General features: G+C 42.8%; 2 protein-coding genes and 1 long non-coding RNA gene across 4 annotated transcripts in view; 2 read left to right on the plus strand and 1 right to left on the minus strand.

Annotated features, from left to right (window-relative positions):
* Window positions 1–26,419, plus strand: part of LOC138983560 (uncharacterized) — a 272,403-nt gene that overhangs the window by 203,566 nt on the left and 42,418 nt on the right. The gene's annotated exons all lie outside the window — the stretch shown is intronic.
* LOC138983563 (uncharacterized) overlaps window positions 1–26,419 on the plus strand; it is a 285,239-nt gene that overhangs the window by 68,032 nt on the left and 190,788 nt on the right. The gene's annotated exons all lie outside the window — the stretch shown is intronic.
* The window catches only part of LOC138946118 (mucin-22-like), a 16,262-nt gene continuing 8,423 nt past the window's right edge, over window positions 18,581–26,419 (minus strand). The window contains exons 5-6 of the mRNA XM_070317621.1: window positions 21,136–22,836; window positions 18,581–19,857 (exon numbers count right to left, since the gene is read on the minus strand). Of these exons, the coding sequence (XP_070173722.1) occupies window positions 19,556–19,857; window positions 21,136–22,836 (2,003 nt within the window). The 3' untranslated portion in view covers window positions 18,581–19,555. The remainder of the gene's footprint in view (window positions 19,858–21,135; window positions 22,837–26,419) is intronic.

Genomic DNA, 26,419 nt, shown 5'->3' on the forward strand with positions numbered 1-26,419 from the left:
CATACTTAAACTTGATTTTATGCATGTGCAGTTCACAAAGTGGCAAATTTGTAGGTTAAATTATCTAACTTTTGCAATCACCAATGACACCAACGCTTTCGTGTCTGAGGATTGCCCTGAACCTAGCTGTAACTGCATGCTTTCTTCAGGTCATCGATAGCCTGGGGGTTGAAGGGGATGTTTTTACATACTCAGACATTCAAAATAATCAAAAAGGTAAAAGCCTGAAGGGTTTAAATTAGGTAAAAATGGCTACCGCTCAATGTCAAAACTCGTTCTGTTTAGTCGACCCCCGAATTTGGAGAAAAAAATTAAAATTGCACAAAAGTCAGACCATTCAATTTACAAAATTGCCACTTACTGGAAAGGCAGAACATAAACTGAAGTTAATGAATACCATATATAAAATAATTGGTTCAACAGATGCAGAAGTAATTTGCATGGTTGTGGGTGTCCTTTTTAGGGGGGTCAACCCTGTAGAAGAGACGATTTTCTTTAATTATCAATCCGCAATATATTGTTTGTTATGCATAGAAGATTAACATTGACAAATACTTCAAGACTCCTCATTGATCTTAAGAAATGTTGTGGGTTTTTTTGTTACTGACTGATTCACTTTCTATTCACTTTACTCTACATAAGTCACGACAAGAAAAGCAAGGGAGGTAATTTCTTCGGAAGAGGTAATTCTCTCCCCTCAGAACGATTGTTGTAGTTTGTTTGATTTTGTTCCCTTCTAATAAGTATTATTTAAAATAGATCTTTACATCTTGATGTGAAAGGCGCAGTGCCCCCTCCCCCCAGGATGTTAAATTCTAGGTTGTGTCCATGTAAAATCCTGATCAAGATCGATCCGAGTTGGTTTTTCCTGCAACTGTGCCTCTTTATGCCACTCAATTAGACATACTTTGCAATCCATAATTGCACGAAACTAAGTACAGGAAATACGTTGTTGTCGTGTTTTTAATATTACATAATGAAATAAAAAATGTCACAACTGGTTTCGTGTTGGGCTTTCTCTCTCTGTCTGAATCTCATAATTACTTCCTTCTGAGGCCTGAAATGTGTTGCAGGCATTGTTCAGCTTACATTTATTGTTACATTTTTTGTGGATATGTTATTAAGTGTGTCTGTGTTTCTATCATTCGTTATCAGTGTGGTTAAAAAAAAAGCACACGTCAAAGTAATTTACCCTTCATCATTATCAAAACATGCAGATACAGGTAATAAATATTTGTGATACTTTAAACAAATACAATGTTTGTTTGTTGCGTTTTTTCTTTTTTTCAGAGCAAACACACATCGTATTTGTTCAAACGTGTATATTCTGCACTTTCTAATACCCTGCATGGATCTCCAAATCAAGAATAATGAAAAGTCGTCTAATAGCACTCACACGAACATGATAGAAGCTTGCATGCATGCACCCAGCAAGGGCAGATCAATTCACTTTGGAGGGGGGGGGGGGGGGGGTTACAAAATGACTGCGAAAATACAAGTTGAAGGCGCCTAAGCCTCTAGGGGGGTCCGGGGCATGCCCCCCCGGAATTTTTTTTATTTAAAGAAGCAAAATAGAGCTATCTGGTGCATCCTGAGCCAATAAATTACCTCTTTTTTGGGGGGTGGGGGGGTTACGTAACCCGTGTAACGTAACCCCCCCCCCCCCCCCCCCCAGATCCGCCCTTGCCCAGGCTCGCTGTCTTCGGCTAAAAGAGCTTACCGTTGGATCTTCGCTCAGACAAATGTAGCTGTCTTGTCCACTTGCTCCTGTCGCATAGATCTGCAATGTGCAACATCATCTTTGATTAATAAGTCTGAGGCACAGACAAACACACACGCGCGCACATTTGCGAGAGAATGCACGTCAGTCTATTCAATCAAACAGTATAAAAACATACCACAGACGTGGTGGTGGAAACTGGACATTCGCCGTATAACAAAATCAAGAGATTCATTTGTGTGTGTATGTTTAATCAAAAGTTCATCTTGCGCACATTCAGTCTGTATTGTAACAGGACCCATCCCGTAAAAACTTCGAACAGATCTATTAAATTCTGAAATCCTTGACAATTTTTTTTTCCAATCATCTGTATCTGACCGAAGTAAAATTTTTTTTAAAAATCAGCCAGTACACGCATCTACCCCCTTACACGACAATACATATGTGGCGAAAAAAGGAATCGAGAGGGGGGGAACAAGGAATAAATTAGATCCAGAAATAATTCCACTTCATCATTCCAAAATTCAAGTGTGAAGTGATCAGATACTGTGGTAAAGATACGTGCTTAGTATCACAACTAAAAATACAAGCCCTAGGGTTTTAAATCAAGGAAACAATTAAAGTTAAGGAAAGATCAACAGAAATGTCGAGAACATGTAAAATATTGTACTTACAATCCGTTTCAGCATGCTCTTCGAATAATAATCTCCCAGTCAGCCTCGTGCTTACGACTTCGACAGGATGTTGCCTCTCACGCTGAGCCAGTACATTTGGAGTGAATTCAAAGGCCAGAGATGCAGTACAAGCACATTAGTTAGATCCAATTCATTTACATTGCTACCTTGCCCAATGTATGGCTTTTTCTGTTGGTAACATCACACATGTGGCAAGCAGTGCTTGTTGCCGACTCTGCTGGGACAGGCAGCAGACGATTTTATTTAGGAACCAAATTCTGATTGGTTAAAACATAAAACCGGAACTCAAAGTACCACTTGTTCTTTGGAAGTATCAAATCAAGAACAGATAAGCAGGTAAATCTGAAATGGGTTCAACACTTTTAAAAAATCGTAGTAAATCAGAAGACACAGTAAACGTTGGAAAAATCGTCCAGTATCGCTTCTACAGGTCTATACTTGGACAAAACATAAAGCAATTCAGTAAAGCTGACACTTCAAAATGTCTGTTTAGTTACACTTTAATATGCACAAGGCACAACGTGTTTGCCGTTGGTTTAGATGTGTTCTTAATTTTGCGGTCAGCATTTAGTGTTTGAGTGAGTAGGTTGTAGGCACTTGTGAAAACGAACAACCTCTTTGAATTATGAGGTCGTGTTCCACTTTTAGAGAGAGAGAAAGAGGGAGAGAGACACTGACACTGACACAGTTTAATTGAATATGGGCCTACAGCCCCTTTCAATGGGGGGGTACACAAGAATCACAGGAAAAATAGAAAACATAATATACAAACGTATGCAAAATACATAGTGGTTTGTTCCTAGCATACCTCCATCAACAATCATGCAAATCAGTGCTGTCTATTATATGTACAACCGAACAATAAATACAAAAAAAAATATTCAGAGACAATTAATCCTCATTATTACTTAACACTGACAATCTTAACTTAAATGCAAAAAACAAAAACTTTGCTAAATCTACAATTGTTTCTGTGTCTCGTGGTTTTTTTAAACAAGGTAATCATCATAGTACTGCCCAACTGATCACCAACACTTAAAAACTGAGCTAAATACTTACAATATGTTTGGCATTCAAACAAAAAATGGATTTCGGTCTCTAATTTATCGTCGCAAAAGGGGCAAAACTTGTTTTCTGTTGACTTTTGAAAGCGATATCTGTGGATATTTATCTGTGAAAGAGGGAGAGAGAGAGAGAGAAAGAGAGAGAGAGAGAGAGAGAGAGAGAGAGAGAGAGAGAGAGAGAGAGAGAGAGAGAGAGAGTGAGAGAGAGTGAGAGAGAGAGACACACACACACACACACACATACACGCACACACAGACACACACACACACACACACACACACACACACACACACACACACAGACTGAAATAAAGACAGTCGGAGACAGACAGACAGATAGACAGACAGAGACATAGAGGGAGACAGGCACAGACAGACAGAATGAAAGACAGAAAGAGAGACAGGGTCACAGACCGAGACAGCTAGAGAGAGAGAGAGAGAGAGAGAGAGAGAGAGAGAGAGAGAGAGAGAGAGAGAGAGAGAGAGAGAGAGAGAGAGAGAGAGAGAGGGGGAGAGAGAGAGGGAACTGAAACTGAAACTGAAACTGAAACTGAACTTTATTACCAAAGGATAGAGGTTTTAGGCAAAGCCTAATCTTACAACCTGTCCCTTATACAAACACTTAATACAGACGCACATAATATAGATAGTAAAATTGACAAGGTTATTGTTACTTACAGACGTACATAATGTAAATAGTAATAAGAAAAGGGTTATGGTTTTGTATACACATTCAAAAATGGGAAAAACAATATAGTGTGGAAATTGCAGCATAGTTGCAATAATGCATTGCATATAAACATCCAAAACAACTAATAACAAAAGGGAGAAAACAAATGTGGTGAGGAATTGTCCCAATCATTCGCATGTATATCATAATCAATACATACACATAAAGAACAAATCAAAATACAAACATAACTTGACTAAATGTAAAAAGCACTAAAATATCAGACATGAAAAGTGTTCTATTTACCCATTAAGCGGGAATGAAACTGGCGCCTAAACGTTTTCACAGAAGAGGCATTTCGGAGGGGTAGGGGTATGGAATTCCATAGAGACGCTCCTGAGAAGGCTAAACTTGACTTATACAAGTCTAGACGAGGGATGGGGGAATCAGGTTCTGGGACCCATATCTTTTTGTGGCATGTCTGAAATGTGATTTTAAATATCCAGGAACATTATTGTTAATTACTTTGTACATAAAGACAGCCTTGTTTAGCGTCAACTGATCTTTCAAGGGAAGGAAATTAAGGAGCTTTAATTTATCATCTGTTGGCTTATTTGACCCATGCAAAATTAGTTTTGCAGCACGGCGATGAAGAGAATTGAGTCGTTTGAGATGAACATCACTGCAGTTATCCCAAAGTGTTGAAGCAAAGTTGATATGGGGCATTATGTGAGCGTAATAAAACAACTTGAGTGCTTCCACATCGGCATAATGTCTTAATTTAGACAATAAGTACAAATTTTTAGATACTAATTTGCAAATTTTACTCAAGTGAGTTTGCCATTTCAATTCTTGATCAACGGTAACCCCTAATAATTTATGCTCTTTAACTTGTTGCACTTGAGTTGAATCAACTGACAGTTGAAGTTGTAAGGGTTTTAATTGGTGTTTTTGTCTAGTTGTAATCACCATACTTTTCGTCTTAACAGGGTGAATAACCATTGCATTAGTGGTGCACCATTCTGTCATCTCATCTATACTTTTTTGAAGAGATTGGTTGACGGCTACCAAAGACTTCTGACTGGTGTGGATTGATGAATCATCCGCAAAGAACTCACATCTTACTTTCTCATCTGACACATGAAGAGGTAAATCATTTATATAAATACAGTTTATTTTATTTTATTTATTTGTTGCTTAACGTCCAGCCGACTACGCAGAGCCATATCAGGACGAGGAAGGGGGGATGAAAGGGGCCACTTGTCAAGCGATTCCTGTTTACAAATGCACTAACCCATTACTTGTGTCCCAGTAGGCTTTAGTAAAACTAAATTAATACCTACTGGAAGATTACCAGTTTCCAGTATGTTTTTTTTTTGCTTAGTGCTTGGGTTCTTGGTGTTATGTCTCAGTTAAATGTATGCTTTGTTTGCTTGTTGATTTGTGCTAGTTTATTCTATAATGAATTTGTAAAGCGCCTGGAGCCAATTGATGGGACTCGCGCTATAGAAAAGTTATTTATTATTATTATTATTATTATTATTATTAAAATAGGCTTAACCTATCTACTGCTGGACTTACATCAGAACACTAACAGATTAAACTATACATGAATCGCGAGACAAGCGGCAAGAGAAGAGATTTTTGGAAAAAATACAGGTGAATGAGCAAGAAGGCAGAAAAAAGAAAAGAATTCATGAAGATAAAGAGAGCATGACAGGAAAGAGGAACCAAAAATCTACCTAACAGCAAACTAGAAAGCTCCTGCGGTTCCAAAAACAGGAGGGGCCTTTAATTTCATAACCGCAGTGCCCCACTGCGGGAATATAAATACAGAACAATATAGGTCCTAATACAGACCCTTGAGGCACACCACTTTTGACAAAATCATTCGACGAAGTTTTACAGTTGATGAATACATATTGTTTCCGTTTTGAAAGATATGATTCGAAGACGGCACAAGCAGAGTCATCTTTTAAGTAGCATTGTAATTTCTTTAATAATAAGGAGTGGTCTACAAGGTCAAAGGCTTTTTTAAAGTCCAGGAATAACGCTCCTGTTACTTCGGACTCATTAATAGCTGATAACCAAGTTTCACATAAAGAGCTGAGAGCAGTGTGGCATGAATGCTTAGAGCGAAATCCAGACTGAAATGGATGAAACAAATTCATTCGTTCCATATATTCCAGTAAATATTTCTGAATATGCTTCTCCAAAGGCTTAGATAAAACAGGTAAGAGGGAAATTGGTCGAAAGTTGTTAGGGTCCGTAAGATCCTTGTTTTTTGGGAGTGGCACTACCTTGGCACATTTTAAAATAGAGGGAAAAACGTTTTGTTGTATGCCAAGGTTGTAGACATAAGTCAGTGAATCAATTATGTATGGTAAAGCAAGTTTGAGCAACCGGACAGGAATCTTATCGGGACCCATTGACTTTTTATTCGCCATCTGTTCTATCAGTTTTCCAACCTCGTGGACAGTAATGGGTGGAATAGAAAACGTTTCGTTTTGAGTCAACTTTCGTCCACAAAATGTTTTTAATTTTTCTAGAGAGACATCAATATCAAGGGACTCATTCTGCGTGAGACAGGCTTTCAGTTTCTCTGCGAGCGAAATAAAGTGTTGATTAAAATCTTCTGGAGTTATTTGTGACGGAGAATTGGTCGATCTCTTTCGAGATTTATCAAGAACTCCACGAAAAATGTACTCCGGAGTAAATATTTCGTACGAAATTCTTACTCCGAGTACACTTTTCGTACGAGAAAAGATCTCCCCAAGGCACGAAAAAATTACTCCCTCCACGAAATATTTACTCCCCATTTTTTTTTACTTCCAGTAAAAATCTCGTACGCAAAAATGGGATGCGGGCGAAAGGATAATGCCAACAAGTGATCTCGCGCACACGAATGTCGCGCTACCCTCCTTCCACCCCTTCCACCACCAAGACTAACAGGGGACAAGGGAGTACAAATTTCGTACACCTGGCATGGGAAGTTAAATTGCTCGTGTTGGGGTGGGAGTAATTTATTCGTTATTTATTGGTCAGGGGAGTAACATTTTTGTACGAAATGTTTACTCGGAATCGAACTCACCTGTCTTGGGGAGTAATTTTCTCGTGCAATGGGGAAGTGCTTTTTTCGTAAAGGGAGTAACTTTTTCGTACGAAATGTTTACTCCGGAGTAAATTTTTCGTGGAGTAAAAATGTCGTGTTACACCGGTCTCAATAAAATACAGAGTCATCAATCCCGTGTGCAAGAGCAATGCCTTTATAAAATATCGTCTTCAGCAGACACAGTCATGTTAAAATGTCAATGTAACGGGTAGATTGAACTCGGCAGCCCGGTAAAGCAATCAATCTAGGAGAGCGAACACTCTGATATAAAAACAAGCTGAAGTCGGATGTGCTGGGCCTGACTTGTCAGGCGCGTAACGGCAGCACAACGCATCTACGCTCACATGACAGACTGCTGTCTGAGCGAACGACGACGAAGAAGAAGAAATGTCAATGTAATACACATATTTTTGTTAATGCAGCGACTGGTCTAGACTAAACATGATCAACAACTGCAGGCAGAAAAACAACATCCATTAAAAAAAAAACCCAGATAACACAACTTAATGAGTGCTACTCAAATCATGAAACAAAGATAGGAAACATGGTGTGTGTGTGTGTGTGTGTGTGTGTGTGTGCGTGTGTGTGTATGTTTGCGCGTGCGTGCGTGCGTGCGTGCGTGTGTGTGTGTGTGTGAGTGTGTGTGTGTGTTTGTGCGCGTGCGTGCGTGTGTGCGTGCATGCGTGCGTGCGTGTGTGCGTGTGTGTGTGTGTGTGGGTGTATATGTGCGCGAGCGCGCGCGCGTGTGTGTGTGTGTGTGTGTGCCCGCGCGCGTGTGTGTGTGTGTGTGTGTGTGTGTGTGTGTACGTATGTGCGTGCCTGAGTGCGTGCGTGCGTGTGTGCACGCATGCGTGAAGTTTGAATCTGAAACCTCATTTTAAGCAACAAAACGATCAAGTTTTGCATCCACATCAAAACGTCGCTCATAGAAACATCAAGCTTGGCGAGTTTTTCTTCCACGGGAATCCAAACCAAAACGGAGAATGAAATACTTCCAATGTTGGGCGTCTGAGAGAACTATCAGAGAGAAGACCATAACAACGAATACAACACCAAGTCCCCCGATTCCCTGGGCCGACATCCGGTGATCCGGAGCGCTCTCTCTGCGCCTGCGCCAACTGGAGAGCCACGTGACGTTCAGCGTCAGATCCAGCTCAATGGCCTTGACCTTTTCTTCGAGTGCCGTGGAATTGTCCAGAGTGCGTCCACGGAACTGACATCTACAGTTGCAGAAGGGAGAAGGCTCGGTGCTGCCTCCTGGAATCAGAAAAAAAACCTCTTCAAGTTACAGCATTTAAGACGCCATTTTGAAGACGGCTTCTGACAACTTTGACCTGAAAAGGCCAACATCGCGGACGTGACAGTAGCTCTGTTATAACATCCAGTGTCGCTGGCAACGCTAAATGTATGTTTGTGGCTTTCTACTGTAGCAAGGTTTTGTCTGCTGGAGACGGATGTTCGTCCGATGGCACGGAAATTAAGTTTCTTTTGCAATCATTTTTTTGTCCAGGTTCTTGATAACAATCCGCAGAAAAAGTGTTTATTTTCCTAAAAGATATATTTGAATGAATTATGGGTCAAAATGGAAGTTATTTGCGACTTGTTTTGATAAAACATGTCGTTTTGGGGACAGATTCATCTTCCAAAAAGATTAAGATAAAACTTTGCAATATGGTTTTTTTTTTTTACTCTCAAAGGGTCTCTAGATGCAACAACACAGCAACTTCTTCAAATATATAAACAGATTTTATTTTCTGGGTAGAAAAAAAGGCAAGTTTTTGTACTTTGACAGAATTTTAAAAATCATTCTTGTGTAATTCTTAAAAAGTCTCTCTGTTAAGGCACAATGACACCAACTCTGCTAGATTACGAACAAGTGCATGTTTACACTACATTGGGGTGTGCACGTTAAAGATCCCACGATTGACAAAAGGGTCTTTCCTGGCAAAATTGTATAGGCATAGATAAAAATGTCCACCAAATACCCGTTTGACTTGGAATAAAGGCCGTGAAAGGTGAATGCTCGCCTAATAGGCTACTGAGCTTTACTGGCCGATGTGAATGCGTTATATATTGTGTGTAAAAAATGTCTGTTTGTCTGTCTGTCTGTAAAAAAATCCATTTCAAACGGCAGAAATTATTATGTAAGCGCCTAGGGCTATATCTAGATTAGGCGCATAAAAATGATCACAATAATGATAATAATAATGTTTGTGTGCGTTCAAAATGAGCCGTATAAGGGCGTTTCTCCCGCAGAAAACGCTGATTGGCTAACTGGCAATGACGCATTCAGATGACACGTTTTAACCTTATGACCACATCGCAAGTCTGGCGATATTTTTCGAAACTGGATCTCTGGCACTGTTTCTTGCGTTGTGATGCTCTTTCATGTCGGATTATGCGAAATGTGGCAATACAATGAGAAATTCGTTACTGGACTAAATGAAATAAGTTGCGGTCGCCATTCCTTTCAGTGAGACGACTAGACACACACACAGCGTAGAACAATCATAATTAAGTAGATGTGCAACGCCAAGGCACTGCATACCCCAGCGAAAGACAAACCTCTCTCTCTCTCTCTCTCTCTCTCTCTCTCTCTCTCTCTCTCTCTCTCTCTCTCTCTCTCTCTCTCTATCTCTCTCTCTCTCTCTCTTTCTTTCTCTCTCTCTCTCAAACACACACACACACACACACACTGGCGCACACACACACACACACACACACACACACACACCCCAAGTCACACACGCACACATACGCACACGCACTCACACGCACTCACTCACTTTCTCACAAAAACTTCATACACACAAAACACACACCCATACGCACATATGGACAGACGGACATACACACCTTTACAAACACACATACACGCACACACTTACACTTATGCACACGCACACACACCACACACACACTCACACACGAGTACATACTCATGCACGCGTGCGCACACACACACACACACACAAATACACACACACACCCCACACACACACGAGACTCATGCACGCGTGCGCACACACACACACACAAATACACACACACACACACACACACACACACACACACACACACACTCACACACACACACACGAGTACAGACTCATGCACGCGTGCACACACACACACACACACACACACACACACACACACACATAGACACACAAATACACACACACACACACACACACCACACACACACTCACACACACACGAGTACAGACTCATGCACGCGTGCGCACACACACACACACACATACACACACACACACACACACACACACACACACACACAAACAGTAACACTAACACATGTGCACAAAATGAACACAAACACACACACCGCGCGAGAGAGAAAGACTACAGGGAGGCATGACGTCATGATGCATTAATTGACGTCAAAGACTTTCGACCGTGACGTATTCTTCTTACGCGAGCTTTATCCATAGACTTGGAAACTACGGAATTTCTACCCGTCCAAAGCGGCCTTGGGTGGCGTTTGCTCAAAAAATGGGGGCGCCAATTTTACCCACCGTATTTTTGTTAGTATGGTCCCAATTTTTGGTGAACTTCCATCTCCAACTGTGGCCCATTTTCGGGCACAAAGAATCCTTCTTTATCATGTATTATTCGGTATGCACATTTCTCAAATCGATTACAGTATAGCGTTCACGGGATACCTCCAGCTTCGCTGGGATAAGAAGCAGCAACTGCGCGCAGAACAGGTGCGCCAGCTGCGTCTTACTGCGTATATTACAAACAGCCTTTAAATGTCATATTTGGGTCCAAAATACAAATTAAGTAGATGTGCAACGCCAAGGCACTGCATACCCCAGCGAAAGACAAACCTCTCTCTCTCTCTCTCTCTCTCTCTCTCTCTCTCTCTCTCTCTCTCTCTCTCTCTCTCTCTCTCTCTCTCTTTCTTTCTCTCAGTCACACACACTCACACAGACACACACACACAAACACACACACACACACACACACACACACACACACACACACACACACACCTCAAGTTACACACGTACAAAAATACACACTCACTCACACGCACTCACTCACTCTCTCACACACACTTCATACACACAAAACACACCCCCATACGCACATATAGACAGACGGACATACACACCTTTACAAACAAACACACATACACACACAATGACACACATACACCTACGCCGACACGCACAAACACACTCCCACCCACCCACTCTCTCTCTTTCTCTCTTATACAGACACTCACACACACACACACACACACACACACACACACACACACACACACACACACACACATTGACTCACACAAATCTCATACACACAAAACACACACTTATACGCACATACACGGTTGGCCTATCAATCAATCAATCAATCAATCAATGAGGCTTATATCGCGCATATTCCGTGGGTACAGTTCTAGGCGCTCTGCAGTGATGCCGTGTGAGATGAAATTTTATACGGCCAGTAATTGCAGCCATTTCGGCGCATATTTACCTTTCACGGCCTATTATTCCAAGTCACACGGGTATAGGTAGACAATTATTAACTGTGCCTAAGCAATTTTGCCAGGAAAGACCCTTTTGTCAATCGTGGGATCTTTAACGTGCACACCCAATGTAGTGTACACGGGGGGAGAGTTCGGACACCGAAGAGAGTCTGCACACAAAGTTGATTTCCGCCCAACCTGGGATCGAACTCACGCTGACAGCGGCCAACTGAATACAAATCCAGCGCGCTACCAACTGAGCTATATCCCCGCCTAGTGGTAAGGCGTCCGCCCCGTGATCGGGAGGTCGTGGGTTAGAACCCAGGCCGGGTCATACCTAAGCCTTAAAAATTGGCAATCTAGTGGCTGCTCCGCCTGGCGTCTGGCATTATGGGGTTAGTGCATGCTAGGACTGGTTGGTCCGGTGTCAGAATAATGTGACTGGGTGAGACATGAAGCCTGTGCTGTGACTTCTGCCTTGTGTGTGGTGCATGTTATATCTGAAAGCAGCACCGCCCTGATAATTATGGCCCAAACAAACAAATACGCACATAGATAGACGGACACACACACCTTTACAAACAAACACATATACACACTCATACACACACAAACACACACACAATCTCATGCACACACACATTCACACACACACACACACACACACACACTCTTTCTCCCTCTCTCTCAGTCTTTCTTACACACACACACACACACACACACACACACACACACACACACACACACACACACACACACACACACACACACGAGTACAGACTCATGCACGCACACACACACACACTCACACACACACACACACACACTAACACTAACACATGTGCACAAAATGAACACACACACACACACACACACACACACACACACACAAACATTAACACTAACACATGTGCACAAAATGAACACAAACACACACACCGCGCGAGAGAGAAAGACTACAGGGAGGCATGACGTCATGATGCATTAATTGACGTCAAAGACTTTCGACCGTGACGTATTCTTCTTACGCGAGCTTTATCCATAGACTTGGAAACTACGGAATTTCTACCCGTCCAAAGCGGCCTTGGGTGGCGTTTGCTCAAAAAATGGGGGCGCCAATTTTACCCACCGTATTTTTGTTAGTATGGTCCCAATTTTTGGTGAACTTCCATCTCCAACTGTGGCCCATTTTCGGGCACAAAGAATCCTTCTTTATCATGTATTATTCGGTATGCACATTTCTCAAATCGATTACAGTATAGCGTTCACGGGATACCTCCAGCTTCGCTGGGATAACGTATAATGACAGTCTGCAAAGAGAATTCATTCCCCTGACCACACGCACTTACCTGGTTGCGGACCAGTGTTCGTGGTGTGCGAGTAGTTGTTTCCATCCTTGGCAGGAAGACCAGTGGAGGAGAAAGCGTTTTTGTTGTAGTTGTCGCTTGTTGACGTCATAAGGGAGCTTGTTGACGTCATAAGGGAGTTTTTCGCGGACGTCATTTTGCCATCTCCCAGTCTACTGTCTGGCGTCACGCTTAACATAGGAGTCATCTCTTCCGATGTTATTTTGTTGTCGACCATCGCGGTGGGATTTTCGATCGACATAGATGTCTCCAGTGTAAGCGTGCTGTCTTCCGGAGTGGGTAAGCTACTCTCTGCAGTGTCTGTATCCGCAACGGCTGGCAGAGTGTTAGCTGCACTCACTGAGGGATAGACACCTGACATTTCAGTGTTACTGCCAACTACCAGATTGTTGCTAGCCAGTATTGTGTCCGAGTTTCTTTGCGTATCAGTGTCCCACCCCGCAGTGGTTGTTATAAAGGGATCGGGGATTATGACTGCAAAAAGCCTACCATTTTCCTGAACTGGTGTGTCGTCCAGTGGAGAAGCTGTGTCCGAAGGGAGTGTGCTGTCCGAAGAAGCGGGTTGTGAATCAAACTGGGCAGGACTGCTTTCCCACCTGACAGCGGCACGATTCTCCACTAACGTAGTACTGCCGTTTTCTGTCATTACAGTGCCATTTGACGATATGTGTGTTTTATCCTCATAATTGACATCTGCTGGTGACACCAACACCATGCCGCTTTCTTCTCGATTTAGAGCTCCTGACGCGGCTGTGACCTCACTTGATGTCGCTGCGTCATCTGATAGTGACGTGGGTTGGCTGGTAGTGGGAGAAGGGCGTATCGAATCTAAGGAACTTGGAACGACGGTTGATTCTGGGAGATCCGTTAAGTTGTTTCGAACGGAGACTGTATGAGAGAAACGATAATATAAACATGAGAAGGAAAGGACGAACGAGTTCAACGGAGAAAAAGAGCGATAGGCCACAAACACGTAGGCCACAAACACGTAGGCCACAAACACGTAGGCCACAAACACGTAGGCCACTAACACGTAGGCCACTAACACGTAGGCCTACGAGGAGTTCTGAAATCGAATTAAATACAATGGAACCCCTCTTTTTAATCCCCCAATTAAAGACTCATTTTAAAGACCTTGCCTTTCCAGATGCTCTGTTCATAACTTTGGTACATGTATCTCCACCGGTAGCTCAGTTGGTAGAGCACTGGACTTGTGATCGGAAGGTCGCAGGTTCGAATTCGGGCCGGGACGGACACGGGTCAACTTTATATGCAGACCCAGAGACGGAAGCCATGTCCCACCCCCGTGTCATCACAATGGCACGTAAAAGACCTTGGTCATTCTGCCATAAGTGCAGGTGGCTGAATACACTTAAACACGCAGACACCTGGGTAGCGCGACTCCGTTGCTGCTAGCTTTCCACTGGGAGGAAGCGACCCGAATTTCCCAGCGATGGGACAATAAAGTAATGAAAATGAAAATGAAAAAATGAAAATACTTCCTCTTTTTTTAAGACCTGAATTTATCAAATTTTCGGTACAACTGCAACAAATACAGGGGACAAAAATGAAATATGTATGTGAGCAATGACTTACCGATAAGCGAGACAACAGCAACCAATCTCAGTCCAAAACGACACATCATGGTGACAACGATGGAGATGGATAGCGCCAAACAAGTTGCCGGTGCCCCTAGCAGACTTCAACTGCTTGCTGGGTAACCTGGCGCCGACTGTATAACAGCACATACCACCACCACCATCACCACCTTCCACACCCTACCCCCCCCCCCCCCCTCCTCCCATTTGCCTCCAACTCCCCTATTTTAAAACTCTGAATTGTTTCTAAAAGTCAAAACAGCCTCGAAGTCACCTTCACAGATGCGGACACAGACACAAGAATCCACACACACACACACACACACACACACACACACACACACACACACACACACACACACACACACACACACACAAATGCAATATACGTACGCATGCATACACACACACACACACACACACACACACACTAACACACACACACACACACACACACACACACACACACACACACACACACACACACACAAATGCAATATACGTACGCATGCATACACACACACACACACACACACACACTAACACACACACACACACACACTAACACACACACACACAAATACAATATACGTACGCATGCATACACACACACTCATTCACACACACACACACACACACACACACACACACACACACACACACACACACACACACACACTAACACACTAACACACACACATACACACACACGCACCCCCAACCCGCCACCCCACTCCACACACACACACACACACACACACACACACACACACACACTCCAACGTCTAAGAATCGATAATAAAAGGAGCAGAAAGGTTACTTATTCACCTTCACAAGATACAGCGCGATAAGGCGGTACTATACTTGCGACAATGTGACAAAACAGACAGTGCAATGCAATGCAATAATGCCACAGTGCAAAGCTTCACAGTGTTTGTCGTGTAGCGTAGTAGCAGCACGGCCAACATTGTAAGAGATGTATAGATATCCCCACCGCTGTCCTTCAATTCTAAACACAAGACTTTAAGGTGAGCGGTAATTCGGATATTTTCGATGGAGATACGTCACGCTACACTGTCTGTTTGTTTGTCTGTCTATCTGTCTGTCTGTCCGTCGGTCGTGTCTGTGTGTGTGTGTGTGTGTGTGTGTGTGTGTGTGTGTGTGTCTGTCTGTGTTTGTGTGTCTGTATATATGTGTGTGTGTGTGTGTGTGTGTGTGTGTGTGTGCCTCTCTCTCTCTCTCACACACTCTCTCTCTCTCTCTCTCTCTCTCTCTCTCTCTCTCTCTCTCTCTCTCTCTCTCTCTCTCTCTCTCTCTCTCTCTCTCTCTCTCTCACTCTCTCACTGTTGATCATATGTTTACACCTTTGGCCTTTGTACAGAAACAATTTTCTTTGAATCGTAAGCTGTATGTTGCCTCTAAAGATTTTGAGAAGGCGTTTGATTCCATCAACAGAGCTTTGCTCTGGCCAATTCTGTTAAAAAATGGTATAAAGGGAAACTCTTTAGGTGTGTGAAGAGTATGTTTGATAATGTACAAAATAAAAGTGAGATGTGGAGCAAAGTTTACGGATTATATTAATTGTACATTTGGTGTTAAACAGGGCAATGCATGTAGCCCAGTCTTATTGTCTCTCTTTATTAATGAGTTAGCACTTGAGATAATTGAGAATGGAAGACATGGTGCCACATTTACTGATTATTATTTGGAATTGTTTATTCTTTTGCTTGCTGATGATTTATTGTTGTTATCAGAGACTGGTGTGGATCTACAGACTCAGTTAATTAATTTATGCAGTGCAATGTCCTCTCTTCATTTAAAGATAAACATGAGTAAAGGTAACATTATTGTGTTTAGGAAGGGTGGATATTTGAGTGCAAGGGAAAGGTGGACATATTAGACGAGCGGCCAGATCGGAAAAAGGCGCTTAGTTTAGTAGTTTAATGCACATGGGGTACTCATTTGAAAGATAAATGCATATAGACTCTAAAACAACCTTTCTAGGTACACAAAAATGGCAGCAGCTATACGCAATTTTAAGGCAAAGTAGCACAGTTATTTTGAAAAATGCACTACAGAAAAAAAAACTTTGTTGCAAAAAACGGCAATATCAGCTTAACCGCAGGCAGCAGAGTAGATATTTGTGAGTGGACTATCAAGTAATTGGAAGGTGTTAAACAGCAAGTAAAAAGAATGTTTGCGAGCAACACATAGGAGCACCAGGAGGCCTTGCATTTCAGAAATCGTGTTACGTCACGTCATTTTCAATTTTGTGGATCATGTCAAATCTTCTCAAAGACGTTTTGTAAGCCACAATCTAATCAAAGATATATACGAGGAAAGTGCATTCATCGGGCTTTTAGTTGCAAGTACCTCTGACGAGATAGCTTATAAACACTAAGTGTGAGAATTCATTTTCGAAGTACACCCCCTATTTTTGTAAGTCAAAGTTATGTCATAAAAGCCTTTTGAGAGGCACTATGACAGGTAAGGGTTGAGTGTGATGGACCTAACATGTACGTTGATACATAGAAAAATGCCTGCTCTAAGCGTTGGTGCAAAAGTTATAAAGAAGCATGTGACGAAATGTATTTGCGAGACGATAACTTTTAACGATAATGTTTGAAGAGTCTCATTCAGACAAATAACGCCTTTAATTGCGTATCCTTACATTTTCAGACAGTGCTGGTTTTCATAAGAGTTGCATTTGAACCTCTAAAATGCCCGTCAATATAAAGTAAGAAGATAGAATGTATCTGTGATTGACAATGTGCGCCATATTTATTGAGCATTCACTGAAAACATCGGGTGCATACCGATTTTGGCGGTTTTAGGTTTCACTGAAGGAAAAACTGAATTTAGTGTGTTATACACGACTCTCTGGGTAACATGATTAACGTGGAATAATGTACAATGTATGCCATGTAGTTACTGAATGTAGGTTGAGCTTGCGGACTATTGTTTGAATATTGCACCTGCAACGATGACGTCACACGTGACGTCGAAGCTACAGGTAAGCGAGATGTAAAGTCTAGAATGAGCACTGTATACTAGTCTGTGAGACTTACTGCCAGGGCAGTCGCTACTCCCACGAACAAGTTGAATGGCATGAAAGATATATGAATATACTTTCTAAATTGTTTTGTCGTGGAACTCAGCAGTAGCAGCGTCAATTCACAATTCGAAAGCAAAACATTCCAACTACACTGAGCACAAAAAAGAGAGGATATTTCTTCGGTGCTACTGATCCCATGTTAAACAGCAGTGTTTAGGCCAGACGTATATGGGTATATGACGATTTGCCTTTCTTCCGGAGCAAAGGACGTATCCCCCTACCTCCGCGCCATCAAGCCTTGCGGGTTTCCGGCAGTTATGCCAAAATGGCGACACTATGCCTCAACAGCAGTACATAGAGCTGCAAGTTGCATGCACCAGTTGAGCCATTCACCCTGTTTGCTTGACATACATCCGGGCTCCCTACTTTCACACTTTTAAAACTTCGAACTGTACTGACTTTGTTTTGATGATCAAATAATTATTTGGTGTTTTACCAATGTTTGCGTAACAAACTGTCAATTAATTATTTAGATTTTAAAAGTCAGGTCTAGCGACATAACGAGGCTTCCGATTTGTCTGGATATAAATCTGTCTGTCCACACAAAAATAAATTCTTTGATAAATCCTCGCACTAATGCATGGTACCCAGTGTGTTAAAACGAAAGCGTGTTTGTACTGTGTGTAAAAGCCTGACAGTGTCCGTGGCCAGAAACTGATATGGTTTACGGAAAGCGGAGGCTGGCTTTAAAATGTCTCATATGATTTACACAAGATTTTATTCAATATGAACATGCTACCTGTAACAACACCAAGAGAGAACAATAAGGACACGACACTGAAATGTTCATGCTACTAATTCATAATCTGCTTAAGGGCAGAATAGACCTGCGCAGTTTCAGCGGCACAGACGACGCACTGGATAATATTGATGCTGCAATAGGGGTTATGACGAGTACTTGGCCTGTTTTCCTTTCACGCAACGTGTAGCGGGCTGGGATAATCTACAGTGCGTCGTCTGTCCTGCTGAAGTTACGTAGGTGAGCGCCAGGCCTTATGCTGTAACATTGCGTCACAGTGCCAAAATGTCATGGTGTCCCACTCACAATGTGTCTCTCTGCCTTAGTCCAGTTGTGTCCTTTTCTCCTTGTACCTCCGTTTGTTTGTTTTTATTTTTGTTTTGTTATCTGTTTGGGTCACATTGTTACCTCGAAACTCAGTATTTGCACAAACAGTGTTACTTAAATAATCAAAAAACACAACGAAAACTTAGGGTTAGGGTTAGGGTTTGGATTGGATTGGATTGGATAAGATTTATAGTCCAGTGAGGTTACCCTCATGGAAATTCGGGCTGCTTTCTCCCTGGGGAAAGCGAGCTGCCATATATACGGCGCTACCCATATTTTTTTTTCCTGCATGCGTGTATTCATGTTTCCTGAGACTTAATGCCGTGTGAGATGGAATTTTTTACTTAATTCCAAGTCCCACGGGTATTTGATGGACATTTTTATCTATGCCTATACAATTTTGCCAGGAAAGACCCTTTTGTCAATCGTGGGATCTTTAACGTGCACACCCCAATGAAAAGTGTACACGAAGGGACCTCGGTTTTTCGTCTCATCCGAAAGACTAGCACTTGAACCCACCACCTAGGTTAGGAAAGGGGGGAGAAAATTGCGGCCTGGCCCAGGCCTGAACACGCAACCTCTCGCTTCCGAGCGCAAGTGCGTTACCACTCGGCCACCCAGTCCCATTGTCCCATGATTGTTCACATTTATGAGTCTGATCTGACAAAAAGAAACTTCAGGTGCGGAACGTCCGAAACAAGCACAAGGAGAGATGACAGCGCAATAAACATAATCCCCATCCATCCCAGCGCTTGCGAAGAAGGTCTCACATCCGGTACACTTTCTTTGCGCCTGCGCCGTGCTGACAGTGACGTCTTGTTGACCTTGAGAGTCGACTCGATGACCTTGGAGAAATGTTGGGCAAGCTTTGTTACGTTGTAGGATGGATGCACGTTGGCCGCACAGTAACACTTGCCGACGGTGGATGCAAACTTTGGTTCCAACGTTGCTGTGGAGTAAGAAAGAAAATAGAGATTAAAGATCTACGATACCGATACATGCACTGCCTGAGGGTGATCAAGGAATGTGGTCATTTAGAATTTCGAAAGGGGTATTTTGGGTCTCACCTTGAGAAAAAAGGTACATTTGCCGGGTTAGGTGAAAGGGGGGGGGAGCCTTAAGGAACACATGACTACCCCCCCGGTCCCCTCCAAAACACCCATCCCTGACCGGTGAAATATTAGGCGGTGCAGTGAAAAGGATCGTGTAAACCAAGGAGTAATAACAGACAAAGATGGGAGTGATGTGGAATGTGATAGCATGACTTTGTGTTTTGAAAAAAAAGGAAACAATCATCATCATCGTCATTGTCATCGTCATCGTCATTATCATCATCATCATCATCATCATCATCATCATCATCATCATCATCATCATCATCATCATCGTCGTCGTCGTCGTCGTCGTCATCATCATCATCATCATCATCATCATCATCATCATCATCATCATCATCATCATCATCATCATCATCATCATCATCATCATCATCATCATCATCATCATCATCATCATCATCATCATCATCCCCATAGGACTGGGTGGCCGAGTGGTAACGCACTTGCGCTCGGAAGCGAGAGGTTGCGAGTTCGACCCTGGGTCAGGGCGTTAGCAATTTTCTCCCCCCTTTCCTAACCTAGGTGGTGGGTTCAAGTGCTAGTCTTTCGAATGAGACGAAAAACCGAGGCCCCTTCGTGTACACTACATTGGGGTGTGCACGTTAAAGATCCCACGATTGACAAAAGGGTCTTTCCTGGCAAAATTGTATAGGCATAGATAAAAATGTCCACCAAAATACCCGTGTGACTTGGAATAATAGGCCGTGAAAAGTAGGATATGCGCCGAAATGGCTGCGATCTGCTGGTCGATGTGAATGCGTGATGTATTGTGTAAAAAAATTCCATCTCACACGGCATAAATAAATCCCTGCGCCTTGAATATGTGCGCGATATAAATTGCATAAAATAAAAAAAATAAAAAAATAAAAATAAATCCCTGCGCTTAGAACTGTACCCACGGAATACGCGCGATATAAGCCTCATATTGATTGATTGATTGATTGATTGATCATCATCATCATCATCATCATCATCATCATCATCATCATCATCATCATCATTATTCTTCCTTTCTCCTTCTTCTTCTTCTCCTTCTTCTTATCTTATAAGGAAGGACACAGCCAGACTGTTTCATGTATACCACGTTTGACATTTTACACTTTGCTCACCTGTCTCTGCAGTTGCCACAATAGTATTTGTCACTGGTGTTTTGTTGATTACCCTTTGAGTAGAACTGTCTGTCGGTGTTTCCCCTGCAATGACTGTGTGCGTACTAGAATCGGTTTGCATTGATGTTGTAGACTCACTAACCGCCCATATTGATACGTCATTGTCTACTTTGGGAGTGCTTTCCATTGATGTGTTTTCGTCAGTACCTGCTGACGTTGGTGCATCGGTGCGTGATTGTGTGGTAGCGTCACCTTTCACACGTGTAGTAATATCTGCTGCTATTGTTGGGTCACTGGTTACTTGCGTTGTGCTTTCGTCTGACGTTATTGTAGAGTCACTTGTTAATTCGGACGACGTTTCGACTGATGTAGTTGCTGCGTCACTAGTTGATTGCGATGACGTTTTCACCAATGTAGATGTTGCGTCACTGGTTGATTGCGATGACGTTTCCACTGATGTAGTTGTTGCGTCACTGGTTGATTGCGATGACGTTTCCACCGATGTAGTTGTTGCATCACTGGTGAATTGCGATGACGTTTCCACTGATGTAGTTATTGCGTCACTGGTTGATAGCGATGACGTTTCCGCTGATGTAGTTGTTGCGTCACTGGTTAATTGCGTAGTGTTTTTCTGTGACATTATTGTTGCGTCACTGGTTGATTGCGATGACGTTATCAGCAATGTAGAAGTTGCGTCACTGGTTACTTGCGTAGTGCTTTCCTCTAACGTTGTTGTGTCGATGGTTGTTGGCGAAATAGTGTCCACTGATGTAGTTGTTGCGTCACTGGTTGCTTGCGTAATGCTTTCCTCTGACGTTGTTGCGTCACTGGTTAATTGCGTAGTGCCTACCTCTGATGTTGTTGCGTCACTGGTTGATTGCGTAGTGCTCTCCTCTGACGTTGTTGCGTCACTGGTTGATTTCGAAGTAATGTCTACTGATGTAGTTGTTGCGACACTGGTTACTTGCGTTGTGCTTTCCTCTGACGTATTTCTTGAATCAATGGTTGATTGCGAAGACGTTTCCACTGATGTAGTTGTTGCGTCACTGGTTGAATGTGAAGTAATGTCTACTGATGTAGTTGTTGCAGCACTGGTTATTTGCGTTGTGCTTTCCTCTGACGTATTTGTTGAATCAATGGTTGATTGCGAAGACGTTTCCACTGATGTAGTTGTTGCGTCACTGGTTACTTGCGTAGTGCTTTCCTTTGACGTTGTTGCGTCACTGGTTGATCGTGAAGTAATGTCTACTGATATAGTTGTTGCGTCACTGGTTATTTGCGTAGTGCTTTCCTCTGACGTTGTTGCGTCACTGGTTGATTTTGAAGTAATGTCTACTGATGTAGTTGTTGCAGCACTGGTTATTTGCGTAGTGCTTTCCTGTGACGGAGCAGTTGCGTCACTGGTAACGTGCGTAGTGCTTTCCTTTGACGTTGTTGCGTCACTGGTTGATCGTGAAGTAATGTCTACTGATGTAGTTGTTGCGGCACTGGATATTTGCGTAGTGCTTTCCGCTAACGTTGCTGCGTCAGTGATGGTCTCAGATGTAGCATCAACGGTAGTTGGAGTGTTTCCCGTTTGTGAAGGAGTGTCCAGCACTGATGCTGATATCGTTTCTGATGGTACTTGGGGGCAGAAGTCGGCCAGGGATGTAGGGATGACTGTTCCAGTTGGTAGGCTATGTAGGGTGTCTTGCACTCTCACTGCGTAATGAAAAAGTGGAGTTATGAAGGAAGAGCACCATCATACAAGCACAAAAGGACACACTGACTGAAGACAAGAAAGTTCAGAGAAGTATGCTGAGAATTATTTGGACACGTAGGAGCACATTTATAAGCATGCATTCGCGCGTTGTCACGCAAGAACGCACGCACGCACGCTCTCTCTATCACACACACACACACACACACACACATACACACACACACACACACACACACACGCATCACACACACACACACACACACACACACACACACACGCACACACACACACGCACACACACACTCACGCACATACACATACACTTGGACAATTACAACACACATGGGGTGGGTGGGTGGGTGGGTGGGGGGGGGGGAATCAGAGCTTGGTGGTCGGAGTATCAAAAGTATGTAAAAAAAAAGTATGTTGTTGTTTTAGAAATAAATCATCGTTTAAACCAATAGCTCTTTAATCAACACAATCTTGAAAAAAATGAAAGCGAGGCTCGGATGTCAGGGTCTGCTTTAGTGTAACGCTCCGGCGTTATTGTGCTTTTTCGTGTTCTAGTTGGATATTTACGTCTTTTCTGTGTTCATTCGTGACTGTGTTTGAGTGTATTGTGACTTGCCATCGCTGCAGTGTTATTGCGAGTGTCGGTTGGGTTGCTTTTGCGCTGTGTTGTGACTTTTTCCTGTGTGTGAACCGAAGTGACGGTCATCCAACATGGCGACCTCGCTCACTGAGCCGGTGTTTGTCATGCAACGCTCTCTTCCGCCCCTGACACCCCCCGTAGAAAGGTACAGCGCCCTCGAACTTTGTTTGGCTTGTGAGCGTGTTACCGGGAGAGAAAGCATCATTGGTGCCCAGGAGATCAGAGGTCTGTGGCGTATTTATCCGGCTTCTCGACAGGTTCGTAACCAACTGTTGCTAGAGGGGTTTGCTCTGAGAGGTCTCTCAGTTCAGGTAAAGGGTACGAACCCCTACATTCTTAGGGGCACCGACGGAGTGGAAGTCCCCGCGACCAAGCTATGGATTGATGATCTACCTCTCTCTGTGTCCAGCACAGATGTAGAGACCGCTCTTCTGAGAGTTGGTTGTGTTATGCGATCAAAGATTATTCATGATAAAATAAGAGACAAAGATGAAAAACTGACGCGCTTTCTGACAGGGAGGCGTTTTGTGTTCATAAATGTGCCAGCAAAGCCTCTAGACAAACAACTGAAAGTTGGAAGTTTCCAAGCAAGGCTCTTCCACAAAGAGCAACCCAAAACAGAAAAGGGGATTCCCCAGTGCTCCCGCTGCCTCCAGCCAGGCCACCGAGTTTGGACATGTGTCAACCCTATCACGTGTCGGGCGTGCAAGGGCAGCGGCCACAAGCAGGGCGACCCAGCATGTGAACGCCCACATCCCACGTCAGTGTGGGACCCCATCAGCGCGCCCACCGAACCAACCAATGAGGATGGACAGAGTGGCCCCGTGCAGGACTCCCATGCCGATGACGCAAGTGGTGATGGAGAGACGGAAGAGGACGAATGGGAAGATACCCAGACAACCCAGACAACTGACGTCAGCAAGGAATTCCAAGCTTCCACAGACGACACCCCCTCACAAGGGCTGCGCAACTCAAGTCAGACAAACAGGCAACCTCAAAGCAAAAACACAAACATACACTCCTCTGCAAAACACAAACCAAAACAGAAGCAGGGAAAATCAGCGCTCGTAGAAAGAGGTAGGCAATTAACAAAGGAAAGGAACGGCAAGAAACAAACACAACTCGATTTTGACTCTCGCACTCGGTCAAATACCCCCAAGCGGACACGCCAAGAGACAGAGGGGGTATCCCCAACAACAGAAGGCGTGGAGAAACACGCACGGCTTGATGCGAGTGCCAACTAGCGCACGTGCTGTGTAACAAGAACTTGATACTGGACACTAACAATGGCTTGTAACATGAAATTGTTCTCGCTGAATACTCGAGGGTTAAGAACCAAAAGAAAAAGGAAAAGTTTGTTTACGTTTTTCAGAAGCAAAAAGTATGATGTCATTTGTTTGCAAGAGTCGCATATTACTAAAGATGTCAGTGAAGAATGGAGGAGAGAGTGGGGTGGTGATCTGTTTTACAGCGAAAGTACCGTGCATAGCGCGGGACAGGTTATATTATTAAAAAAAGGGTTTGTTTGTGATCATGTAAAGATCGTGTGTGAAACGAAGCGCATTCTTGCAGTGAAGATTCGTAGTGATAACCAAAGTTTGATTATCGCAAATGTTTATGCACCAAACGAGTCTAGAGAGAAAATGACATTTTTTGCAGATGTTTCAGACATGTTAAAAAAGGAAGATGGTGATATAGTGTTGTGTGGAGATTTTAATTGTGTCATGAGTAATGAGCTCGACATAATAAGTGGAGAGAAACATTCAAACGTTGTTGTGAAACAATTTAATGACCTGGTGAATGAATGTGATTTATACGATGTATGGAGAATGCATAATTTAGATAGAAAAGAATTTACATGGTCAAAAAATATTCCATTTGTGGCAAGAAGACTTGACTACGTTTTTAGTAGCTTAAGTGTGTTTGAAAAGATTGTTGATTGTGACATAATCTCTGTTGCGACGTCGGACCACAGAGGCTGTAGTATTCATATTAAACTATCTGATGTCGTAAGAGGAGAGGGTTATTGGAAATTTAATAATTCTCTGTTGCATGATGTGAGCTTTGTTGATCAAATGAACAAAATGTTTGACACATTTCAACTTGATGATGAAGAGGATTGTCAACTTGGTTGGGAATTATTGAAAATGAGAATCAAGGATTTTTCCCAAAATTTTAGTAAGTTTAAAAGTTTTGAAATTAAAAATGATGTTGCAAAACTGTATGGTGAATTAAATGAGTTGGATAAAACCCTTGGGATCTCCCCTGACTGTATTCAAACGCAAGGTAAACGGCAGAAGGTCAAGCTGCAGTTAGAACTGTTAGAGCAGCGTAAATCTCGTGCAGCACAGGTGCGTGCAAGAGTTAAATGGATCGAGCAGGGTGAAAGGAACACACCTTTTTTTCTTGGGTTAGAAAAGGCGAGAGCAAACGCAAAAATAATGGAAAGTGTAAAAGATGATAACGGACGAATTGTTACAACGCAAGAAGATATTATTCTCGTCCAAAAAACGTATTTTGCTGATTTGTATAAACGGAAAATTGATGAGGGAAACATGAGCTTAAAAATTGACACTTTTTTGGATGGAACAAAGGTTTTAAAAATAAATGATCAGCAGAAAGACAGCTGTGAAGGGGAAGTGGTAGAAGGAGAAGTTTTGTCAGCTCTAAAGCGTATGAATAATGGTTCTGCGCCTGGAATTGATGGATTAACAGTTGAGTTTTATAAGTTTTTTTGGAGGAGCCTAAAAAGGTATATACTTGCGTCTTTTAACTCTGCTTTTAAGAATGGAACTCTATCTAATTCACAGTGTAAAGCGGCAATTACACTGATTCATAAAGGGAAGGATTTATCAAGAAATGATTTAAAGAATTGGAGACCTATTTCACTGACCAATACAGATTATAAGTTATTAGCGAAATGTTTAGCT

This window comes from Littorina saxatilis, linkage group LG13 (genome assembly GCF_037325665.1).
Source record: "Littorina saxatilis isolate snail1 linkage group LG13, US_GU_Lsax_2.0, whole genome shotgun sequence".
NCBI lineage: Eukaryota > Metazoa > Mollusca > Gastropoda > Littorinimorpha > Littorinidae > Littorina > Littorina saxatilis.